The sequence below is a fragment of the Rhinatrema bivittatum genome, chromosome 5 (assembly GCF_901001135.1).
Source record: "Rhinatrema bivittatum chromosome 5, aRhiBiv1.1, whole genome shotgun sequence".
In the NCBI taxonomy this organism is placed as follows: domain Eukaryota; kingdom Metazoa; phylum Chordata; class Amphibia; order Gymnophiona; family Rhinatrematidae; genus Rhinatrema; species Rhinatrema bivittatum.
The window spans coordinates 19,331,940-19,353,061 of NC_042619.1; the positions used below are offsets into that span (position 1 = coordinate 19,331,940).

At 46.4% G+C, this 21,122-nt stretch overlaps 1 protein-coding gene across 3 annotated transcripts in view; it reads right to left on the reverse strand.

Moving 5' to 3' along the window:
- Window positions 1-21,122, reverse strand: part of XRRA1 (X-ray radiation resistance associated 1) — a 168,671-nt gene that overhangs the window by 110,388 nt on the left and 37,161 nt on the right. For all 3 annotated transcript variants that reach the window (XM_029602091.1, XM_029602092.1, XM_029602090.1), the window contains exons 7-8: window positions 3,326-3,459; window positions 2,235-2,339 (exon numbers count right to left, since the gene is read on the reverse strand). In XM_029602091.1, the coding sequence (XP_029457951.1) occupies window positions 2,235-2,339; window positions 3,326-3,459 (239 nt within the window). The remainder of the gene's footprint in view (window positions 1-2,234; window positions 2,340-3,325; window positions 3,460-21,122) is intronic.

The window sequence follows — 21,122 nt, forward strand, 5'->3', positions numbered from 1 at the left end:
CTTGCTGCCAACACACAGCATGCTATCAGCATTAGAAGCTAGGCTCTAGCCTGACAGGAGGCTTAAAAGGCTATTGGCAAGCCCTAAGTCCATGCCACCTTTTACTGAGACACAATATGAACGCTCTAGTGCTTGTTTATGCTGCATCAGATCTTCCTGAATGGGAGGCATCTTCTGGCGTTCCTATACAATGTGTCCATATCACTCACAACCAGGCTCTCTGGAGACATTTCTTGCACTCCTCTAACACTGAAACTGTACATCACAGCTACCAGAAATGTTATAGCAGAAAGACAGCAACCTGGTGGTATGATTGTGCATGTCCCTGGCTGTTCTGCAATGTCCTCCAGAGATACACATTGGTCTGACATGACACAGTGACTCTGATAGCGCCAAAATGCACAACCCCCAGCTTCTCTTTAACCTGTGTGCTGGTCAAGACTAACTGTGGTTACCTGGCCGACAGATCACTAACAAGGGACACCTGACCTGGAGTCCCTGCACTGTGGACACCAAATGGGTTTAGATTTACAAGAGACATTTCAACACCTCCAAATGGGAGGATTTGATAAGCCACTAGCTTAAAGTAAACCAGTAGGAAGTATGTAGTCCCTGGTCACACACAGAGCTTTGTGACAAACGTATTGTTTGGGAACACAACATTAGCAGGCCCTGGCTTGTTGGCTTAGCAACCTAACTGTATGTGCCACTTGTCATGTCACCTACGCCGTCACATCCCCCGACAGCTCCCCCCATGTCATTGCCGTTTGCTGGAAACACATAGCCGGAGAGGGACTAGAGAAAGAAGCATCCCTCTTACCTACAAGCCAACCATCACTGTAGAGGCTGTCTTCAAATCAGGCAATTAGCCCCTGTTTGAATAAGTATAAAGGAATCATGCGCAGCTCCCGGATGCTTGCCAACCATGTTGAGGATGTGCTTTTGAGCGTCACAGACCACTTGCAGAAAGAGCTTTCTGTTGCGGGAGATCTCCTCCCTGTGACGGGGTGGGATGATAGCTATGTGAGTGCAGTCGATAGCTCCCAGAACATTTGGAAAGTTGGTAATGCCATAAAACCCTCTCTTCAATTCCAGGAATGGTATGTACTGATTAATGCGAGCACTTACAGCTGCTATGACATAGCCCAGAAGGCAGGAAAATGAGATATGGGATCTTCCCCCAACTGCCCCGACTGTCGTTTGGAAGGAGCCGGATGCCACGAAATGTAGGGTGCACAAAAGTTTGGTGACCTTTCCATGACCGCATCCAGATCCCCTCTGAGTTCTTCATATAATTCCAGACTAGCCTGAGAACTGAGGCGATACCTGCTAACCTCGTGTTCCTCCAGCATGCCCAACAATGTGATTTGTTCATGAAAGATGTGCGCCCTGTATCGCAGCCGTGCCCTTCAGGATGCTCAACCGGCGGGCCCGGTGGCTCTGGCCCCAGTGCTGGGAGATCCCTAGGAGGGGTTTGAACTTCCCTTGCCTGTTGGGTGGTTCTTGTTGCTGTCGTCGCCACCGAGCAGTCTGAAACAACCGGTATCCTGCTACCAATAAACTTCCCCCTAAGACTGTAGCTTTAGAAAGACAGGCCAGGTAAGAAAAGGTGTTTCTTGACCCAGGAGGCCTTGGTAGGTGTGTCTAATAGAAGGCCTTATTTTATCGCTCGTGATAATAGCCGCATTCCACAATAATGTCTGCTGTCCTGCCATAAAAAAAAAACTTTCTTTGCCCTTTACTGCAAAAAAAAGGAAAAAAAGGTGTTATTTTCAAAGTTAAAACCTGCATTATTGTGCGTTATTTCACCGGTAAATGTGGAAGGAACCACTAATTTACATAATTTTCTAGCTTTTGCAGACTCATGATCATATTTGCATACTAATGTGCCACACGCTAAATATTGTGCATCTAATGTGCGTTAGACCCCTTTTATCGTGCCATATGGCCCTAACGCAATTTGAAGATTGACCCTGTTAGACTGTGAGCCCACTGGGGATAGGGAAATACACATAAGTACCTAAATGTAATCTGCTTTGAAGTAACTGAAAAGTGGAATATAAATCAAGTAAATAAAAAACAAATAAATAACCCATTCATAATGGACTGGCCTGCCTGGATGAAGAGGAACACTTGATTGGCCTTGGGTTTTGAGCTTTGGATAATCTGGTAAAGGCTGAGCACCGTTCTAGTACAAATGGGCAATGTGCCAGGCTCTGGCTTGATTTCCTTACCTGGACAAGTTGGCCAGCGATACAAAGACATTGGGGTTAGAGAGCTTGTTGTCATCTAACTTCAGGATTTCAAGAGATGGAAACATTGTACTATTCCGTTTCTTCCTGAAAATTAAAAACAAATAAACGGAACTACTACAACGCATAAACCTTTAATACACAAGATACAGATACAATATTGGTTCCATCTAACCAATGGTAGAAAGATCAGTCTGCTGCACCGATCCCTTCCTCCTGCTCTCTGTTCTGCAGTAATGAAGGAAGGAGGAAATCTCTGCAAGGACACAAGCGAGTATCCGTGCCCCTGAGCCAGGGACAAATGTCACAGGCTGAAGATGTCAGATCTTTGGCCATCGATGCAGCAGAGGAACTCGGTGGCACCGAAGCCCTTGTGAACTTCTGAAGCACTGTCCAGTAAGCAGTCTGTTCTTTAAGGCACTTAAAGCCATCTCGGAAGATCTCACTATTAATCTTCGTGGGGTTTCAGCTACATGAGAAACTGCCCATGAGAAAAGGGTCTGAGCCCAAGAAATAGCTTTAGTGGTTTAAAAACTTTTCTCCTCTGTGAAATCCTCCAGGGAAGCTGTTGATGTATGGGGAAAAAAAAACACTACCATACGCCAACAGCTTTGGTGAATTATTTCACTAAGAAGAAAAGCTTTAAACATTTTTTGGACTCGGAGCCGTTTCTTATGTAGCTAAAAACCCATAAAGATTTCAATGAGAACCCCAAGATGGCTTTGAGGGAATGTAAGCCTTAAAGAACAGACTACTTACTGGGAAGTTCTTCAGAAGTTCATATGGGCCTCAGTGCTGGAAAGTTCTGGAAACCTTGGAAGTAAAATTTCAAAGGGAGCAACATCCCGCACTCGATTACAGGACATTTCAGCATATATACGGGCTTGTCAGAGAAGACGGTATGGGAGAAACATAGGAAAAACACTAGAAGCCACAAATGATGGTTCCCTGAGGAAAGCTGAATGATAAGAAGGAAAGATGTCACAGGAAGGATATAATCAAAATAAACCAAGAAAGCACCACAAGACCAAGGACATATTCCCTCTCGTTCATGGTGCAATCTGTGAACTTACATCTCTGAGAAGGCCATTTCCATCGGAAGAGAAATGAGTTCGTTTCCTGTGAGGTAAAGGCCTTTGAGCCGAGGCAGAATACTTAGCGCTAGGACATCTTCTGGAGACACATAATTATATGAAAGGTCCAGGACCTAAATCCAAAATGAAAATGTGGATGTAGCATACCATGAATTGGAAAGAACAGCCATCATAACTGACATGAATTGTTCTCTCTGGATAGCAGGTTCAGCAGCAAGGCTGGGCACAGACTCCTCACAGAAACGGAGGTATCCTCTCTGCCCTATAGGTGATCCCTCACTGCACAGAGTTCAGGCACATTAGAAGCGCAGAACAAAGAAACCACTTGCACCACCACCAATCTTGCTGTATAGGCTCTGTTGACAAAGGTCTTCAATTTCAAATCTTAGCAATTCAATATTTTTCTTTTTTAAATATCATACTTATGCATTCTCTCATGTAGAAACACACAAAGCTTGCTTCACAGAATAGAAAACAGAGTTCTTACCTGTAACAGGTATTCTTCGAGGTCAGCAAAATGTTAGTCCTCACACATGGATGACATTATCAGATGGAACCCCAATGCAGAAAACTTATGTCAAAGTTTCTAGAACGTTGAGTAGGCACACTGAACATGCCCGGCATGCCCTATACCAGAGCTTTCCAAAGTGTGTGTCACGACACATTAGTGTGTCGCCTGCAGTGTGGAGGTGTGTCGCCCGGTCCAGAGGGCCACAGGGCCGGCGGAAGCAGGGAACTACAGCCGGAAGATCGGTGGGGCCGTGGTGGAGCTTATCTCACCACGGCCCGAAGAAAAGGGTCATGTTCACTCCTCCTCCTTCCTGCCTGTGCAGCCCCGGAAGAAAAATGTTACCGGAGCCACGTGGGCAGGAAGGAGGAGGAGCATCTGCTGTGTACAGAAGAAGAGCAGAGTTAATGGGTCGCCGCATATCCCACGTCGCGGTGGCCTGACAAGAGGAGGAAACCCAATAGCAGGGCTGCTGTGGATCCCACATCGCAGCGGCCCGAGAAGAGGAGGAAACCCGATAGCAGGGCCACTGTGGATCCCACGTCGCGGCGGCCTGAGAAGAGGAGGAAACCTGATAGCAGGGCCGCTGTGGATCCCACGTCATGGCCAGAGAAGAACAGGGCCGCTGCAGAGCCCATCCTTCGGCAATCTGCGCAGAGGGACAGCATATGGCAATGAGAGCCTGTGCTTGAGCAAGAGAGCATGTGGAAGTGACGGAGCCTGTGTGTGTGAGAGTGAGACAGCATGTGCATGAGAGAGACAGTGTGTATGTATGTATGAGAGAGAGCATGTGAGTGAGAGCTGTGGATGTGTGAGACTGCATGTGAGTGTGAGAGCCTGTGTGTGTGTATGTGTGAGATAGACAGTGTGTGAGAATGAGAACCTGATTGTGTGAGGGAAGAAGACAGATGGAGAGAAAAGAAATAGAAAAAAAAAGACCCTGTAAAAGGAATTGGCAAAAAAACAAGAAAAGGAAAGTGGAAAAAAAAGCCTGTGACCAACCGATTAGAAAACTAAGATCAGACAGCAAAGGTAAAAAAAATTTACTTTTTAGTGATTGGCACATGTAATCTTTGGGAATGTGCATGAGTAGCACTTTCTTTATGCCGATCTCGCAATGTACAAGATCAACATGGAGGAAGTGGAAGCCCGCAAATATTTAATATGAGATAGGTTGTCATGAAACATTTTATTTATGTATATATTTAAGGAAACATACATAAATTGTTGAAATACATTTTGTTCGTTTAACCTCTGGTTTGCTAGTAGATTGAATTACCGTGTCACGAAATTATGTTTGTCTAAAAAGTGTGTCACCAACATAAGAACATAAGAAATTGCCATGCTAGGTCAGACCAAGGGTCCATCAAGCCCAGCATCCTGCTTTCCAACATGAAAAGTTTGGAAAGCTCTGCCCTATACCATGCGACCATGCGGGGACTCTCTTCAGTCTCATAACATAGAATTACAATTAAAACAAAAAAATAGAAAAAACCCAACTCCACAGGGTGGCGGGTGAGTTTCGTGAGGACCAACATGTGTCCTCAGAGAACACCTGTTACAGGTAAGCAACTCTGCTTTCTCTGAGGACAAGCAGGATGGTAGTCCTCACACGAGTGAGTCTCTAGCTACAGGCTGCTCCCCAACATAAAAGGGGACCAACCGACACCCAACCAGGTGCCAATGTGCACAACAACAATGGTGCTGTTGGTAATAAGAGGAGGAGACTGCTCTAGGCGGGGAAAGTTGGGTTCTACATCTCAAACAGGTTTCGAAGGACAGACTGGCCAAACCTACTGTTGTGTCAGCTATCCTTATCCAGGCAACAGTACAATGTGAATGTGTGAAGAGAACTCCACATCTCAGCCTTGCAGATCTCCTCCACAAGAACCGCTTACAAGTGGTCCACAGATGCTGCCATGGCTCTGACAGAATGAGCCTTGAAATGACCTCTAAGATGCAGTACTTCCTGAGCATAACAGAAGGAGTTGCAATCTGCTAGCCAATTGGATAGTGTCTGTTTGGCAATGATAATGCCCAACCTATTCCTTTCAAAAGAAATAAAAAGTTGAGTGGACTGTCTATGGGCTTCTGTCCAATCCAGATAGAAGGCTAAGGCTTGCTTTCAGTCCAAACTGTGCACTGCTCGTTTGCCTTGTTGTGAATGGGTCTTGGGGAAGAATCTTGGCAGGACGATGGACTGGTTAAGATGGAAATCTGTCACCACCTTAGGCAGGAATTTAGGGTGCGTATGCAAGACCAACCTGTCATGATAAAACTTAGTGTAAGGTGGATAAGTCACAAAGGCCTGAAGCTCACTAACCTTCCAGGTCAGGTACTTCAGGTCACAGGTGTGCAGTAGCTCAAAAGGAGCTTTCCTCAGCTGAGCTAATACCATGTTGAGGTCCCAAGAAACAGCATGAGGCCTTAGGGGAAGCTTCAATTGAAGCGGTCCCTGCATGAATTATACAACTATATGCTGTACAGAGATGTGTGTGCCATCTACACTTTGGTGGTATGCACTAACTGCACCAAGATGAACTCTGACGGAGCTGGTTTTTAAGCCAGTCTCCAATAGGTGTAGACGATCATCAAGCGGTTTTTGTGTGGGGCAGGAGAACAGATCTAAGGTCTTCTGCTCACAACACATGGAAAATCTCCTCCACTTCAGTCCATAGGACTTTCTAGTAGGAAGGCTTTCTAGAAGCCACCAGGACCTGATGTTATGAATCAGAAAGTGGACCCCTGTTCCGAGGTAGAGTCAACGCTACCAAAAAGGGAGTCAACCCTCTTCGGTCTCTACCGTTGGATGGCAAGGCCTGATGATATAGACGTTGACTGAAGACTTCACCCTGGAAGCTCATGATCCCCCCAGGAGGAGCCTGTATGGCCCCGGCCGCTAGGATTTAGGAGACTCCCTGGAGACTGAAGATAGTCTGGATGCAGGCGCCTCCTGCAGGTCGTGGGTTCCAGACGGCTGGCGCCTCCAGCAGGTCGTAATCAGTCCTGGGGTAGAAGTCGAAGGATAGTCCAAAGCGAGGTTGAGAGCTGGTCCAAGGGTCGAAGTCCAGAGAGAGGTTGAGAGTCGGTCCAAGGGTCGAAGTCCAGAGAGAGGTTGAGAGCTGGTCCGGGAACAGACAGGAGAATGGTCCGAAGCCAGTCCAGGAGCAACACAGGAGGAGGGTCCAAAGCCAATCTGAAGTCAACACCAGAGAATCACCACAACCGGTCTGAAGGTCAGAAGCCAAAGAATCAATTCAGTGGGTGGAGAAGCAGAAGCGGGTCGAAGAACAGAGCAAATCCAGGAACACGGAACACAGGTAACCAATCTCAGAGCCTCAATACCAAGGCAAGGTCTGAGTATCAGACCTTGCCTTAAATACAGGAACTAGAGGGAGGAGTCCCAGGGGGGAGCCATGACAATTTCCTGTCATGCTCCTTTAAATATTCTCTTCAGCTGCGCGCGCTCGGCTCCTAGCAGAGGCAGAGAGGGAGGAGTCAGCCCGGCCGAGAGGAACCATGCAGCCGGGCTTGGCAGCGGCTGCGAAGAAGGCAAAAGAGAAGGCTGCCTACCAGAGCAGGAGCTTCTGACAAAGCCCGATGCCTCGGATAAGTTTTAGCATCGCCGCAGCTGCCGGCCTGACCCTGGTCATGGCCTGCCGCGGCCGCCGGCCATGATACCTGGCCCCGATTGCGGGCTGCCACGGCCGGTGGTCCTAAAACCTGAGACACATCCTCGGAGAGATCAAGCGGTTGCAGGATTAACCTCTCAACATCCAGGAAGTGAGCTTTAGGGCCTGGAGGTTGAGATGCCACAACCTGCCTTGATCTTGTGTGATGAAATCTGGGGAAGTCCCCAGACTGATCAGACTCCGGATGGACAACTCCCTTAGGATCACAATCCCCTTGTCCTCTCGAAGCATCAAGAGAGTCTTCGCTACTTTGGGAATCAGAGGATATGCATACAGAAGATCCTTGCCCCAATGACGAGCAAGGGCATCTAAGGCTGCTTTGCCATCTGACCTGTATAGGGAACAGAACTAAGCCACTTTCCTGTTGCAAGGGGACACAAATAGATCTAGGTCCGGGCTCCCCCAGAAGTGGAATATCCAATTCGCTACTCCCCTTGGACCCTTGAGGGATCTGAAAGCTCGACTCAGCCTGTCCACTACCATGTTCTCTATCCTGGCCAGGTACATGGCCCTGAGCACCATTCTGTGGGACAGGGCTCAGGACCGGATATGGACCACTTCCTGACACAGGAGGTACAATCCCATGCCTCCCTGCTTGTTGACATACCACATAGCTACCTGATTGTCGGTTTGGATCAGGAAAACTGTTGGATAGCTGATCTCTGAAAGCGCATAGCGTGTACTGATCACCTGAAGTTCCAGGAAGTTAATTTGACAAATTAATTTGAGTAGGGGGACTTGAAAACGAGATCCCCTGTTCCAGATTTGAAAGTGCCCACCACCAAGACAATGAATCCCAAAGAGATGGGATGACTCGGAATCAATACTGGAAGCTTTCAATGGCCTGGCATCACTGCGCCCTCAGGGTCCATTGGGCTCTGTGCATCTGTAAATGTACCAAGGGAGTGACATGGACAGTTGCGGCCATGTGACCCAACAGCCTCAACATCTGCCAGATTAATACCTACTGGCTCTGCTGAATCTCTGCGGCGATGGTCATCAAGGTGATGGCCCTTTGATGAGTCAGGAAGGCCTTGGCTTGAGCTGTGTCTAGCAGGGCTCCTATGAAGTCCAATTGAAGTGATGAAGAATAGATGCTACGGTCTTTTTCAAAACAGGGCTGTAATATTTTAGAGATGTCTCCACTTCAATAAAGTTTTGAAAAAGACCGTGGCATCTATTCTTCATTGTATTTGACGGATTTTTTTAGAATGCCTACCTTCGTGTTTTTTGGGACCTTCCCAACTGAAGTGATAGGTTGAAATGGGACTTCAGGTGATTGATGACGAACCCTAGAACTCCAACACTTGGATGGTCAAGTACATGGACCTGGCAGCCCCTGCCTGAGATGCACTCCCAGCCTGCGCAGGTGCACCCGGCCAGGTATTTCATGAAGACACATGGAGCTAATGCTAGCCTGATCGACAACACCCAGTCCTGGAAGTGCTGTTTTCCCACCACAAATCAAAGACACTTCCAGTGACTGGGAAAGATCTTGATGTGAATGTAGGCATATTTTAGATCGAGAGAACATAGCCAGTCTCCATTTAGTAAAAGTGGAATCAAGGTGCCCAGGGAAACCATCTTGAACTTTTCTTTTGTCGGAAACTTGTTCAAGGCCCTCAGATCTAGGATAGGATGAAGTCCTCCTGTTCTCTTTGGAATCAGGAAGTACTTGGAGTAGAATCCCCACCCTCTTTGCCATAGTAGGACAGGCTCGATCACTCTGGCTGTTAAGAGGGAGGACAGCTCTGTTAGCAGTACCTCCTGAAGCACTACCGGCCCTCAAAATGGGTTCAAAGGGCAATTTGGCGGGCCACCCAAACGATTCAATTGGGGCCGCTAGGCAATAGTGATCAAAATATGATCAAATATGAATTAATGACTGGAAGGGAGACAGTAAGGCAACTTTGATAAAATGAGAAAAATAGTTTAAAAAAAACAAAAACCTGAAAGGTGCAGCTACAAAGGTTAATGTGCCACAGGCGTGGGCAATGTTAAAAAATGCCATCTTAGAAGCACAGTCCAGATGTATTCCACACATTAAGAAAGGTGGAAAGAAAGTCAAACGATGGCTGGCATAGCTAAAAAGTGAGGTGAAAGAGGCTATTTTAGTCAAAAGATGTTCATTCAAAAATTGGAAGGAGCCATCAGAAGAAAATAGGATGAAGCATAAGCATTGACAAGTTAAATGTAATACACTGATAAGACAGGCTTAGAGAGAATTTAAAAAGAAGTTGGCTATAAAGGTAAAAACTAATAATACAAACTTTTACAAATTTTTCTGAAGCAGAAACCTGCGAGGGAGTCAGTTGGATCATTAGGTGACCGAGGAGTTAAAGGGGCACTTAGGGAAGATAAGGGCATTTCGGAAAGACTAAATTAATTCTTTGCTTTCGTGTTTACTGAAGAGGATGTTGGGGAGATACCCATTCCGGAAACAGTTTTCAAGAGTGACGATTCACATGAACTGAACCAAATCACAGTGAATTTGAAGATGTGCTAGGCCAGATTGACAAACTGAAGAGTAGTAAATCAACTGGATCAGATGGTATATACCCCAGGATTGTGAAAGAACTAATAAATGAAATTTCAGAGATATTTTAATTAATTTGTAACCTATCATTAAAATCATCCGTTGTACCTGAAGACTGGAAGCTGGTCAATGTAACCCCAATATTTAAAAAGGACCTCAGGGGTGATCAGGGAAGCTATAGATTGTAAATATAATTGTAAACCGACATGATGCGATACCCATCGCGAATGCCGGTATAGAAAAACTTAAAATAAATAGACCGGTGAGCCTGACTTCAGAACAAGGAAAAAATCATGGAAACGGTTATAAAGAATAAAATCACAAAACATTTAGATACATGGTTTAATGGGACACAGCCAGCATGGATTTACCCAAGGGAAGTCTTGCCTCACAAATATCCTACAATTTTTTGAAGGGGTGAATAAACATGTGGACAAAGGTGAAACAGTAGATGATGTGTATTTGGATTTCAGAAGGCGTTCGACAAAGTCCCTCATGAGAGGTTTCTAAGAAAACTAAAAAGTCATGGGATAGGAAGCGATGTCCTTTTGTGGATTGCAAGCTAGAGAAAAGACAGGAAACAGAGCATAAGACTAAATGGTCTGTTTTCACAGTGGGAAAAAGGTAAACAATGGAGTGCCTTAGGGATCTGTACTTGTGCCGGTGCTTTTTAATATATTTATAAATGATCTGGAAAGGGATAAGATGAGCGAGGTGATCAAATTTGCAGATGACACAAAATTATGCAGAGTAGTTAAATCTCAAGCAGATTGTGATAAATTGCAGGAAGGCCTTGAGAAACTGAAAGATCAGGCTTCCAAATCGCAAATGAAATTTAATGTCGACAATTGCAAGATGATGCATATAGGGTAAAATAACTCTTGCTGTAGTTACACAATGTTAGATTCTATCTTAGGAATTACTATTCAGGAAAGAGATCTAGGAGTCATAGTGGATAATACATTGAAATCGTCAGCTCAGTGCGCTGTGGAATCAAAAAAGCAAACAGAATGTTGGGAATTATTAGGAAGGGAATTGTGAATAAAACGGAAAATGTTATAATGCCTCTGTATCGCTCCATGGTGAGACCGCACCTTGAATACTGTGTACAATTCTGGTCGCCGCATCTCAAAAAAGATATAGTTGCACTGAAGAAAGTGCAGAGAAGGGCAACTAAAATAAGTGGCATGGAACGGCTCCACTATGAGGAAAGGCTAAAGAAGTTAGGGCTGTTTGGTTTGGAGAAGAGACAACTGGGGGAATATCATAAAGGTCTACAAAATCATGAAAGGACTTGAATAGGTTAATGTACATTGGTTATTTACTCTCTCAGATAATAGAAGGACTAGGGGGCACTCCATGAAGTTAGCAAGTAGGTCTTTTAAAACAAATTGACAAATTCTTTTTCACTCAGTGTATAGTTAAGCTCTGGAATTCATTGCCAGAAGATGAGGTTACAGCAGTTAGTTTAACTGGGTTTAAAAAAGGTTTGGATAAGTTCCTAGAGGAAAAATCCATAAGCTTCTATTAATTAATAAGCAATAGTAGCTTGAAATCTATTTAATGTTTGGGTACTTGCAAGGTACTTGTGACCTGGATTGGCCACTGTTGGAAACAGGATGCTTGGCTTGATGGACCCTTGGTCTGACCCAGTATGGCATATCTTATGTTCTTATGTACCCTTGATGGACGATGGAAAGAACACACTGGTCTGAAGTTATACTGGGCCACTAGTTTGCGAATGTTATGACAGTCGGTCGCAGGCGGCTGCGAATGCTACTACTCACGTCATGTCTCACTGCTCTCTCTCCCACTGGAAGACTCATGGCGGTAGCAAGCAGTCTTCGACCCTCAGGGCTCCGTTCCAGGACTTCCCACGGCGACGAGGACACCACCAACCACCATGTCCGACCCGGGCCCTCCTAGGTGCGTGCGTGCGCATCATGGCCCTTCTTGAGGATGTCAGGGCGGGAACCTCAGTGGCGGCTCCCGTTGATGACATCACTAACCCTAGACTCTTAAGCACCATCGGGGCCTATCGCAAATCGACTTGGCAAAGAGTTCCCTTTGCTGAATCCTCCTCTCTCACTTTGGATGTGTTCCCTGTTCCTGGCTTCCACCTTGCTGTATTTCTGCTTCCTCGCATCTTGGGAATACTACTGTGCTTCTCTCCAGGGACTGCTACCAAGGAACCTCACGCTGCGGACCTTCACCATGCTTCCCTCCAGTGACCACCTCCACGGTGTACCCAGCTCTGCGGGCCACTACCGTGCTTCTCTCCAAGGACTGCAACCAAGGTACCTCACGCTGTGAGTCTTCACCACGCCTCCCTTCATCGATTATCTCCATGGTGTACCTGCTACGGGGCCACTACCGTGCTTCTCTCCAGGGACTACGACGATGGTACCTCGTCCTACAGACTATCTCCGTGCAACTCTCCCGAGATTACTACTACCAAGCACCTCCAGTACAGACCTCTGCTGCGCTACTCTCCAGTGCTATCCACACAGACGTCCCCCACTCTGCGAACCAGCTCTGGCACGAGAGAGATAGACTGTGCTATGCTTCCTCGCTCCTCGGAGTAGAGCCCTCCATCACTTTTTGTGACTCCCAGGCCTCCCTGCTCCTTGGGCAGCCTATGCTCCTCTGTACTGGACTCTAGGGGTTTCCTTCCTGTAGGGGGCACCCCGGCTCACTGAATCTCTCTCTGTTCTCCTACATTCCCTCCTTGGGAACTTCTAGTCCTCTACCTCTAGGGGGATCTCTCGTCTCCTCTGTCTCTACTCCTCCTGGCTACTGGACTACTGCCAAGACCTCACCTGCCGATAGCGAGTTGCTGGGGCTCCTCCCTGTGGGTGGTCCCATCTCGTCTCGGTTCAAGGGCCCACTAGCTCACATATCCTAATAGTGAAGAACAGTAGCCTGCCCCCTACTGGAGGATCCAACTTCCTGGGTCCAGGCAACTGGCCTACAATCCAGTCAAAACCCTGTCCCTGGAGTTGACTGAGGCACCAGCTGAGGCTTGAGGGCTCTCTGCTGCCTGGGACAGCCATGGGAGCAAGGGGGCAGAGGATAGTACTTCCTTTTTACCTGTCTCACCAGCCTCCTAGAAGAGGAGGACAGGTCGGGAGTGCTGGCAGAAAGTTGTTGGAGGGTTTCATGGTGGTCCTGAAGTTGGGCCACATTGTCCTTCACCCTGTCTTCGAAGAAATTTTCCCCAGTATATGGCACGTTGTCAAGTCGTTCCTATACCTCTGGTCAGAGATCAGAGGCCCACAGCCATGCCATTCCATGGGTGTCAGTTCCTACTTCAGAAACTCTAAATGCCATCTTGAAAATATTGTAGGTTGCTAAGACCTTGTGTTCTCTGCACTCCAGGGCCCTTATGCACCAGCGACATGAGGATGTCCTGCTGCTGTTGAGGCAGCTGCTCAGCCACCTCCTGCACCTGCTTCCAGATATCCCGTGAGTACTGGCTCATGTAGAGCTGGTAGGCAGCAATGCGGGCAATGAGCATGGCATTTTGAAATACCTTCTCAAGAGCATCAATCGCTCTGTGGTCCTTCTCTGGCAGCACAGAGGAATGGGTCCAAGAGCGCTTGGCCCTCTTGCAGGCAAATTCAACCATCACAGACTGGTGGGTCAGCTGACACTTATCAAATCTGGGAGCCTTCTGGATGACGTAAACTCTGTCCATCTTTTTATTAAAGGGAGACACTATGAGAGGGTGTTCCCATATCTTCAGCAGCAGCTCCTTAAGGATCTCGTGCACCGGGACCACTACAATCTCCTTAAGAGGCTCCACAAACTGAAGGATCTCAAACATTTTATGCATAGCATCCTCCTCTGTTAACAGCTGAAACAAGATGGCTTCTGCCATCACCCTCACAAACTCTATGAAGGTCAAGTCCTCTGGCGGAGACTTTCTTCACTCCTCTGAAAAAGAAGGGTTGGATGAGAGACCGTCAGAGCCCACTGAGGAGGACTCCAAAGTATAATCCCCCCAGGGGTCATAGGGTTCCTCATCCTCACTGTAAACTACAGGGGATGGGGCCCTAGTTGCTCGGCCTTCGTCCAGAGGTGCAGGCACCAGTATAATTTATGGAGGACTGCAGGCCTCAGCATCTCTGCCAGCGTAGGTGAAGCTTCCTCCTCTGAGGAACCAGCAACGACCACTGTATTGGTAGGGGGAGGCTTCGGTGCCCCACCAGGCACCAATGCTTTCCTGGAAACCGACACCAGCTGGGTCAGTAACACACAGATGAGCATATTGAACTTCTCTAGCAGCAGTATGAGGACAGTCAGCACCGGGTCGAGTGCCGTCAGTACCACCGAACCGAAGTCTTGCAGCACCCATTCCACCACCAGCTGGACTCTGCACTCCAGCTCCTCCTCAAACATTGCTGATGCCAACACCAACTGGGAGGAAGGAGGGGTGATAAGATTTTCCTCGGAGCCGCAAGGTGGATCACTGACTGGCATCAGGACTGATGGAGACCTTCGCGGACACCCGGTACCGATGGAGGACTGGCTCTCCTCGCCACAGGATCGCTTCAGGGGCATTGCAGCATTTAGCCGGTACATCCCTGTGCCCTGCACCATGCATCGACGGGGACCAGTACCGAAGTTTCTTCAGCTTCCTTCAATGCTCTGTCTGGTTCTTCCCTGATGCCGAGGCTGATATAGAGGAACCTGACATCCTCAGCCTGGAGGAGATCAACAGTAATCTGTCTCCGGTGCCTCTACCACCAACGGAACTGCTGATGTCTATGGTACGGTGTCCATTGGTGCGGTTCCCAGGTCCATTGATGCCAATGCCGATGGCTCGACTTCTTCAATTTGAAATGTGGCTCCATCTTGTCGAGTCGAAGCAGACATCCCTTCGGAGTCATCTAGGTACATAAGCAGCAACTCTGGACATCATGCGATGCCCCCAGGCAGAGGACACATATCTCATGCAGATTGGTGATGGACATGGTCCTTGGACACAGAGGTCATCGCCTAAAACTGGATGTGGCCAGGTCGAGACAAACAAAAATGATGGCACCTTGGCACTGCCACCACATGGAATCAACCATGAAAGGAAACTTACCAGAATCGCCGAAAACCCTGACTAGTAACACTACAGGGAAGCACAAGGACCACCCAGCAGTGGAACAACAGGAGAAAAAAATGCAAAAAACGCAAGAAAGAGGAAGTTTTCCACAAGGCCAAAAACAGCCAAAAGTGAGCTCATTCACATTGTGAGGCTTACAGCCCCATGGAAAAAGAGACTGCTCTATACCCAATGTGGACACATGGTATAGGGCTTACTGGGCATGCTCAGTGTGCCTAATCAAAGTCCTAGAAACTTTGACATGTTTTCCGCATCGGGGCTCCATCTGATGATGTCACCCATGTGTGAGCACTACCATCCTGCTTGTCCTTGGAGAAAAAGTACAAAATTACAGAATCCTAGACCATTCTGATAGAATGCCAGATTAAAATGGAACAAGGGTAACAGTGTTGGGCAGACTTCATGAACAGTGCAGAAGTATGGACAAAGCCTCACTAGATCCGCAATACAAAAATACCCATGGAACGCCAAAAGCCCACCAAGGTGCACAGTCTCAGTAAGGAATCTGAGTGACACACAGCCCAGTCCTGCAAATACCGCAACAAAATCGGCTACATCATGCCACTAATCACCCACCACTTCACATGATCCTCTTTCATTTCAGTAGAATCACAATGTTCTTATCTTCAGGACTTAGCAAGAGTAAACAGTACAAGTCCCCTCTAATTTAGTCTTTCCCCCACATTCACTATCAATTTTAAATCTCTCCCTTCCCATCCCTTATATAAAAACTGCCCACTGCAGATGGCATGCCCAGTGACTCCAGATCCATCCACAGGCACTTCTGTTACTGTGGGAGCAAGGAACCACAGTAATAGCAGGCTCCTTCCTCCTTTCCCAAGCATGAGCACTTCTGACCTCAGGTGTCCCCCAACCCACAGCAACCTCAACCCCGAATCTGCTGGGCCACACCAAAACAGCTCTGCAGTTTGAGCCAAGGGGGCTGGCCTATACATTTCAATTTTGTAGCAAATCCAAATCAGTGCTGCTGTTTTACCTGGTTTGCTCATGCTTCCACAGTGAGTGACAGAGCTAAGCTTCACACTTGGGTCTTCAGATGCCTTACTTGGGTGCTCTCACCACCTGCCTACCCCTCATGGGCTCTAAGCATAAAATAGCACAATGAACTGTGACTATATTCTGATCATGAATATTAACATTTTTCCATGATTTATTTTATTTATTTATTTAGGGCTTTTTTATACCGACATTCATGATACCAATCATATCATATCGGTTTACAAGAAACAATGGTGAAAAAAATTAACATCAACATGAACAATAGGCGAAGAGAGAACAAGTGAACAAAAGTTACAATAAGACAGGGGTACATGAACTGGGAGGAGGAAGAGCCAGAGACATGGCTAACTCAGAGATAAATAGTATCTAGTCGTAATTCAGGATTATAGTAAAACATGTACTCAGGGACTGGATTATTTCAAATATATAAATATTATATATCAGGGCTGTAATAATATCAAATGTTCCTGACTAAATGGTGTCAGTTCATAAAACTTGGGACTAATTAATGTATAGTCAGAAGCCAAGTCAGGGATGTGGTACGTCAACTGGAAAACCATGGTGAGAATGAAATCTCACCATGAATTTCATCATGATGAAATCAGGATGCCTTAGAAGGAACAGGCCTTGTTGCTAGTGTGATTCTCTTGCCATTTCTGATATCAACTCAGAGCTCCTGCTATCCTGTTGGAGAGCTGCCACCCAGCAAAAGACGTGGACCTCCGAGAGAATTAGCACAGCACAAGGAAAAAAGGGATTCTTGCCGGGCTTGCTTTCCAAAGCAACGTACCATGTATAAAACACTGTTTAATGTGTGAAAGTGACCCTTGGGAAACCAAACAGGGGGGCCGTGCATGCAGAAGTAGCCGGGGAAACCCTGTTCGCACATGCTTTTACCCGCCCGAGGAAGAGGCGGGGAAAGAACTCACCCAAATGCAGAAAGTTATGCTCGCTTGAGTGCTCAGGAGACTTTAAACCTGCGCAGGCTGTGATAAAAATTATCCTCTGACTGAACCCACAGCAGAACTGGCCAAGCGTGTTTTCGACCCCCAAGTCCCCTAAAGTGTTCCTGAACCTCAGTGGGAGGAGGAAAGGCTCTTACCTCCTCCCGCTGGGCTATCTACTAAGTACAGGTAGAGATGACAGTAGGTACCAGCACTTAATATTTTATTTATTTATTTATTTATTTAAATTCTTTTAATATACCGATGCTCAAGACCATGTCTTATCGAACCGGTTTACAATGGAACAGGGGGAGAACCAATAAACAAACAACTACATAGAAGATAAAGTTACATTAAACAAGGGAAGTTAGCAACCCAACTATTTGGGTTGCTAACTCTTTGGCACTTAAAAAAGCTGCCGTGAAAACAATTCAGGACACAACTTCAATGGCACTGGATGAGTTGCCGAAAAGCAACTGGCGTTTTAGGCATCTTTCAGCGTGTACAAGACCAACAGCTTTCAAAGAGGCGTCCTTGGCGTCTTTTAGCGCATACAAGAATAACAGCTTCTAAAGATAAGTACAATCCATGCTTTTGGGCAACTCATCCAGTGCCATTGAAGTTGTGTCCTGAATTGTTTTCACGGCAGCTTAAGTGCCAAAGAGATAGCAACCCAAATAGTTTCCAGCAGCTTTGTTAAGCGCTAAAGAGATTGTGATTTGAATTGTTGTCGATCGGGCAATGTATTAAAGCCTGCAATCATGGTTCTTAGACACAGAACAGTATCAGCTTGATTTTGAATCAATCCATTTTTGTGCTGATATTTGGGAAGAAAATTGAAATTTTGAAGCAAGCTGTATATGTGTCTAACATGTTCAAGCTATCAAAAAAATACGGAAAAGAAAAAATATATTTCTAATAAAATGAATCATTAGAGGTTTTTGACCTATGATTGCAACGACTGATTCACACTCTGATTAAAATTTTTTCAGAAAAATACCAGTGCCGAGGTCTTTTCCTCTCTATATAAAAATTGTTCCATGCGGTCATTTTAAACATTAATAACATACACCAGCCATTTTCTTTCATATGTGATTAATTATGGGTGGTTCCTTAAGTATTGTTGCAGTGTAATAGGAGCGGCCAGCCTGGGAGAGTCACAGCAAGGCTGACAAGGTTAGTGGACCTCTACTGTGAAGGCGAGAGTTTCAGGTTAGGAATTTGCATATGACAACCCCCCCTGACTCTTATTGCTGAATTTCAGTCAAATATTTCCCAAACAAATAATGGCAACTTCCTAAATTCTAGAACTTTGACTACAAGATGAATCTGTGTTGGAAATGTATTGAAAAACAATCTTATCAAACAGATTCTCACCTTCGATGATAAGAGAGGGGGGGGGGGTCAAAACCCTAGGGCATCTCATGTTTAGGGCAGTGAAAAAAAAACCAGACAGAATGGGAAAGCTTGCACTTTCTCTTTCTATGTCTTGTCTGGGTTTTGGCCTGGTGGCTCAGAGAAGGGATCCTTCCAGGCAGGATAACAGCCAAAGAGCAGACTATGGACTAAATCAAGATGGAAACAGTGGGAGCTATAAATCCTAGTAACAGAAATCCCAAGAAGGCTTCAGGATGTCAGTTGTGCAGAAGTGAAGTTGATATGTACCCCAACAGTGAATCGGGAGACAGAGTCTGGTCCCACCACGAGGGTATGGACTCCAGTGGCAGATCAAGAGGTGGTCTCCCAGGAGGGCATGCTGTAGCAATAGAGTGGAGAAGATGGCAACAGCAATCTTGACACAATCGATTCCCCCCCCCCCTTATGACTGGCAGTATCCACAGGCTCAACTGCACTTCTTCACATGGGTGAAATTTGGGGTACAGTAGGAAGGAAAAAATGGGGAGGATAACTGTATTGGATCAAAAGGAATAAAAGAGGTTCTTTTTTTTTCCAAATATCCGCAAGTAGTTAAATATGTTTGTCTTCTAGAAATGTATATAATCATGAGTCTAATAAAACTCATATACACTTGTAACTGCTGCCAGCCCTATTTACAGTTCCCTCTGTTTTTCAGGTTTTCCTGGAGTGAAATCCCACCCATTAACACCTTCTTCCCTAGATGGAGGCACCAGGTGCCAAACTCATAAGGACCGAGAGAATCTGCTTCCGCTAGGTCTGTCCCTGACCCAAGAACGTTCCCACAAGGTAATTGGCCACAAGCTGTTAAGCTTGGCTGGCCTGGGCTGAGGGAACACCATCCAGGGAGTACCACGAGATGGCAGGTCAGGAATATGGCTGGTCTTCTGCCTAGCCAGCCACTTCCCCCAAGGATGAGCCCTTGGGAACTGAGGACTAGTAGGACTTGGCTGCAGCACTGGTACATCTTGGTGAGTGCTGGCAAGGGTAGGAGCTGATATTGGAATAGAGTGCAGGTAAGGACTGGAACCGATCTTGAGTTCAAGCAAGGACTGGAACTACATCTTGAATGCAAACAAAGATTGGAACTGAGGCTTAAGTGCAAGCAAAGACAAGACAGAATAGGGTGAGACAAAGACAACACTGAACAAGGAACATACAAGGCCCAAAGGCAGCGATTCAGGAAGCCTGTAATGGCTAAGTAAGAAAAAGCTCTGAGGGGCAAGGCAAGGAGAGGCCTAGATAGGCCATAGCGCAAGGCAAGGCCTAGGTAGGCCAGAGATCAGGGGAAGGCCTAGGGAGGCCCCAAAGCAGGGAAAGGAGCAAGGCGGCCCTTAGGCCACAAGGCAAGGCAAAGAGCAAGAAGGCCTGGAGGCCGAAAGGCAAGGATAGGCCTAGATAGGCCTCCAGGCAATAGTGGCTAGGGCAAGGAGCCAAGGATGACTTGATGCGAAAGCAAGGAGGATTTGGCAAAAATGGATTATGTACGATTGTGGCTTGGATGTGGTGCAGGCAAGGAGGAGGAGCTTGGAAAGGCTGGAGACATGGTTCACCAAGAATTCCTGGTGACTAGGAGGCTGCATCACAGGCTGGGTTGGAAGAATTGTGAGGAGCTGCTATGGATAGCATGGAACGGAGCTCCAAGGAGACCTCTGCTGGTAGGGAGACGTCATAGTCAGGGTACGATGAGGCTGCATAGGCAGGTGAAATCGTAACACAAGGGGCCTAACAAGAGTGTTAATGTTCCTCACTGGATGATGGTCAGGAAGATCTTGAGGATTATGCACAGAACCCCTTTCTCCCTCTTCCCAGTTCAAAGAATATAATCGCTAAAATGAAAACAGATGGCATATATAGTTTATTGACTTCCTTAATTGCAATTGGATGCTGTGCTGGTGAAGATAACTCAACACGTTTGAGAGGCACTGCTTTCCCTCGTTTAAAATGTGATCACATATTACTTAGAAATGTATTAAATTTACAAATGCAGGTTGATGTGGCATATAAATCTGAGTATGTGTGACAAGTGCTCGCTTGAGAACCATCCTTGATAAAAGATTGATCACCCGCCCTTCATTAGGAAACCTAATATGTCATTAGGGAATTAAAATAAATTAATGAGGGAGCCATCAAATTACCTTCTGAACTCTGACAGATCACACTCGTTGTGATTTTTTCAGATGGGGTGTTTGATTTATTGTGTTAATTAAAGGAATGCAGTAACACTGTGTGAGCCCAGCTGAAAGAGAGAAAAATCACTGCCCGGGTTTCAACTTGCAAGGCTGAACGTGTCAGCCAGATGGTCTGGAACCGACTTCCTGCAGGAGCCAAACCCATGTTAGAATTCAAGGGAAAGAAAAGCCCCTACAGAGGGTGGGATCCATGGCAGCGCAGAAGGCTAGGGATGGGTTTTCTTTTCATTTTCTATGGGGAAACGTCCTAATTCAGGCTGGCCAGCCATTTCAGAGTTTACCTTCAGCCAATGCAAAAGGAATTTCTTTTTAAGGTCCATATTCAAGTACAGTTTGGACAGCAAAGTTAGCT